Source organism: Apaloderma vittatum, unplaced genomic scaffold, assembly GCF_000703405.1.
Source record: "Apaloderma vittatum isolate BGI_N311 unplaced genomic scaffold, ASM70340v1 scaffold41544, whole genome shotgun sequence".
Classification (NCBI taxonomy): domain Eukaryota; kingdom Metazoa; phylum Chordata; class Aves; order Trogoniformes; family Trogonidae; genus Apaloderma; species Apaloderma vittatum.
Genome location: NW_009711722.1, coordinates 1 through 3,828, shown reverse-complemented (window position 1 = coordinate 3,828; position 3,828 = coordinate 1). Strand labels below are relative to the sequence as shown.

Sequence of the window (3,828 nt, the reverse complement as noted above, 5' to 3'; positions counted from 1 at the left end):
TCTGGCTTGGTTTGAACCTACAAGAAACTGGAAGCTCTGAGGAAATAGCAGAACACTACTTTATCCTACGCAAGAGGGTGTGATAAAACTTGGTATTCTGCTAATATTTGTAGTAATTGGCTTTCTTTCAAAGAGCAAATGCATCAAAGAGATGGACTTGCTGCAGGGACTCATGGAAGGGGCTGGCATGCACAGTGGCTGTGTCAATGCAGGGAAGTAGAATGTACTGTGCACAGTAATCAAAATAAGTCTTGCTGTATTGCAGCCTCCACTGAAATGCACTTTTTTCCCAGATAGATGAGTGTATATATATGAGTGCACCTGTCTGTGGCTACATGCATGGAAATTAACTGATAGTTCACTTGTACAGCTGTGAATTTGCCATCATGCCAGGAGGAATAGTTGTTATCACTAGGTGTTTTGTTTATATTTAATAATTGTAGCCCTGAGAGGTCTGGTTTTGTCTTAACTGTGATGAGTCTTTTGGCTCTTCTGTATACTGTGAATGAGCAGAAGGCAGCACTGGATGTAGAGATGCTACTACAGCTTCTCATTTTTCTCAGCTGAAACACAGCTCTGGTTTGTCATAACTGCAGGAAGTGAACAAAGTTGTGAGACTGGAAGGAAAATGTTTTTTCAAGCACAGCTAAGCCTCCAGAACCTCCCTTGTCTCTCTTTTTTTTTTCTTTTTTTTTCTTTTTTAAACTCTGCTCTTTTTCTCCCCTCTTCCCCGTTCTGGATGCTGTCCAAGTAGTCATCCTAAAATCCAGCATATCCACCTACTTCCTTTGTGACAACAATGCAAGCAAAGATACTTCAGTAATGTGAGACAGAAAGGCCTTTCTGACTGAAGAAATGGAGGAGAACAGCCAAAAGAAGTCTTACTTTAAAAAAAAAAAAAAGATTGCTAGCCTTTTCTCAAATATTTGTGTTAATTTTTTTCATTTCAAATAGGAATACATTCTTAAGGAATGGCACTGACACAACTTGTTTCTGTGAGAGCTTGCTGGTTTGGATAAAATTCATGTTCCATATGCATAGATTTTTAAAAAAAAAAAAAAGAGGGAAACCAGCAACAAAAAAAAAAAACAAACACAAAACCCAGAACAGCACATTTAAATAGCAGAAGTTTTATGTACAGTATCACTTTAGGTAGATAGGGAAGGAAGATGTGTTTGGGGATGGTATTGGTGAATTAGTTAAAGCATGCCAAATTCATGAAAAATAATAGGTAATTGAGTTAGGAAGCCGTGATCATATGTTGTGTTTTCCCATCTGAATGAAGGTCACCTCTGCTCTCAATTCTCATCATGCAGCTGTGTGTGAATTCCTTTCTTCTGAACTGCTCAGCAAACTTCCTCTAACTTTCTTGTAGCCACCATATCCTGGTATGGAGCAGCCACCACACCACCCGTACTATCAGCACCATGCACCTCCACCTCAAGCTCACCCTCCCTACTCAGGACATCATCCCGTTCCGCATGAAGCAAGATACAGAGACAAACGAGTAGTAAGTGTCCACAGAGACAGAGGAGGGGGGTGAGTCTGCAGGCCAGAGGAATTTGGGGTACAGATGTCGCCTAACTTGAGATTTGTTGACTTGGATAAACTGCCTGTTTAAGACCTGTATTAGTTTTCCTTTAAAAGATCAGTTATTTAGATTGACTAGATGCTTCTAGCACCTTTGAGAAGCCTCTCTCTCCCAGGAGATGTAGAAGTGCAAAATTCTCAGACTGTGCTCTTAGACTGAGATTTGTGCTTAAAATGTCTTCCAGCTGTTGAGCTCTGAAACTTTTCACGCTGAAGCCCAGTTTGAATAAGGACATGCCTGTGACATTGGTTGTGCTCATGCAGATTTCTTTATCAGCAGAAAAGTTAGTAGGTTATAACTTCACAGGCACATCACAGACCAGGGGCAGATTGTTAAATAATTTCCGTTAGCTGGCTTTGAAGGCTGCTTAGCTTTTGAGGCTCTTGCTGGTATCTGACATCCAAAGCCTCCACAGTGGAAACACAGGCACAGTGATGCCCCGAAGATGAAAGAAAAAACTTGTTCTTAGGGATGCTGGACGTAAAGCTTTTATTTTTATTTTATTTTGAAATACTGGGCTTTGCCAAGAGTTACGGCCAATCCTATGGATAAGTGAAGGGAGGGGACTTTAACCTCGGAAAGAAAATAAACAGAGCTGTCCTTTCATCACAGCATGACTACGACATGAGAGTAGACGACTTTCTTCGCCGCACACAAGCAGTTGTCAGCGGTCGGAGAAGCAGGCCTCGGGAGAGGGAGCGAGAACGGGAACGAGACCGTCCTAGAGATAATAGAAGAGACAGAGAACGTGACCGAGGTCGTGATCGGGAAAGGGAGAGAGAGAGGATTTGTGACCGGGACAGAGACAGAGGTGAAAGAGGTAGATACCGAAGATAATCCATCTGGAACCAGTGATCACTTGAAACAGAAAAAGCTTGTATTTTTTTGTGTGTTTACAAGTAGTACATTTTATTTTCAGCTGTCTACTTAAAAAGTTCCTTGTGTAGAAGGATTTATAATTACCCCCTATTCCAAGCATGCAATGAACTATGAACTGGAAAAACTCAAATCGGCCAAAAATAAACTACGCAAAGCTGACACTCAACTTCACGTTTCTATTGGAGCAGAATAGGAAACGGCTAAGTATGTAGATACTGATTTATTCTCAATAAGTGTTCATCTACTTAGTGACTTCATTCTAGGTTTTTGAATACTGATGGATAACTGCCTTTTTTTCTTTTCTTTTTTTCTTTTGCTTTGATGTTTTCTTCCTGTAGTTTCACATGGTTCAGTGGGAGAATGCTGCTATCAAGTATGCAAACATTGAAGTATGATTTTAATTTTTTTTTTTTACTGTATGGCAGTGTTGTAGCAGCCTATTTTTCTTTTTTTGTTCCTCCTCTGTTTTTTTAACCCTATCTGTAAAGTCAAGTGTTTTTTCAGTCTTCAGTAATGAAAGCAATATTAAGAAGACACTATTGATACCTAATTTTTAACCTTTTTTAAGAATCTTCCCGTGTTCAGTAACATTTTGGTCAATTCTCTTGTCTAGTCTCCTTCCAAAATGTACACATTGCTTGGAATGTTCACAACCTGCGTGTGTGGAACCAGAAAATATTGCTGTATTCTACATTGCTACCATTTTTTTTTTTATAAAAATAAATTGGTAACTATTGAAATTATTTTAACTCCAGTTCGGGTTTCTTGGTCTTCTAAGCTTGCCAGCTTTGATAGGTTCTGGCAGTTCTATGAAAGTATCTGTGTTCAAAAATAGTTTAAAGGTGGTTATAATAGACAAAATTGATCTGAAGCCTGAATTTAGGAAAAAGGGACTACTGAAATAAAAGGTGACTGCTTTCCTGTTTCCACTATGGTCAACTTAGAGCTCCAGCAACTCATCAGTTTGTAAGGCTCCACATGTTCAACTTAATCAAATGATCTTCAAGCTGCTTAGAGGATGTCCTTGGCCATAATCATACCTGCCTCCTAAGGCTGTGTTAGACCTACAAGATACAGACTCTCCTCATGTTTTTCTTGAAGTTGATTACTGTATCATTTGTTATTTCTTTTAAGTAGGAAATATTGGAATCTAAATGCTAGTGAAAAAAGTAGGACTTGTAGTGAAAGTTTTTCAGTTTCTCCAGACATTTCATGAATAGCACTACCTCGATGGACCTCATAACCTTTCTTCCATGGCTTCTCATAGAACAAAGCCAGATTGTAGCATGTGCTTTAAAAGATCTCCAGCTCCGGAGATTCCTGTAGATTTTTTTATAAAGTGCAGTATAGGATTGGCC

The 3,828-nt window shown here is 39.3% G+C and overlaps 1 protein-coding gene across 1 annotated transcript in view; it reads left to right on the top strand.

The window, feature by feature from the left end:
- The window catches only part of LOC104272665 (YTH domain-containing protein 1), a gene marked incomplete at its 5' end in the record, with an annotated part of 9,418 nt that extends 6,691 nt beyond the window's left edge, over positions 1-2,727 (top strand). Inside the window, 2 exons of the mRNA XM_009867720.1 lie at positions 1,376-1,510; positions 2,204-2,727. Of these exons, the coding sequence (XP_009866022.1) occupies positions 1,376-1,510; positions 2,204-2,428 (360 nt within the window). The remainder of the gene's footprint in view (positions 1-1,375; positions 1,511-2,203) is intronic.
- Between the last annotated feature and the right edge of the window lie 1,101 nt (positions 2,728-3,828).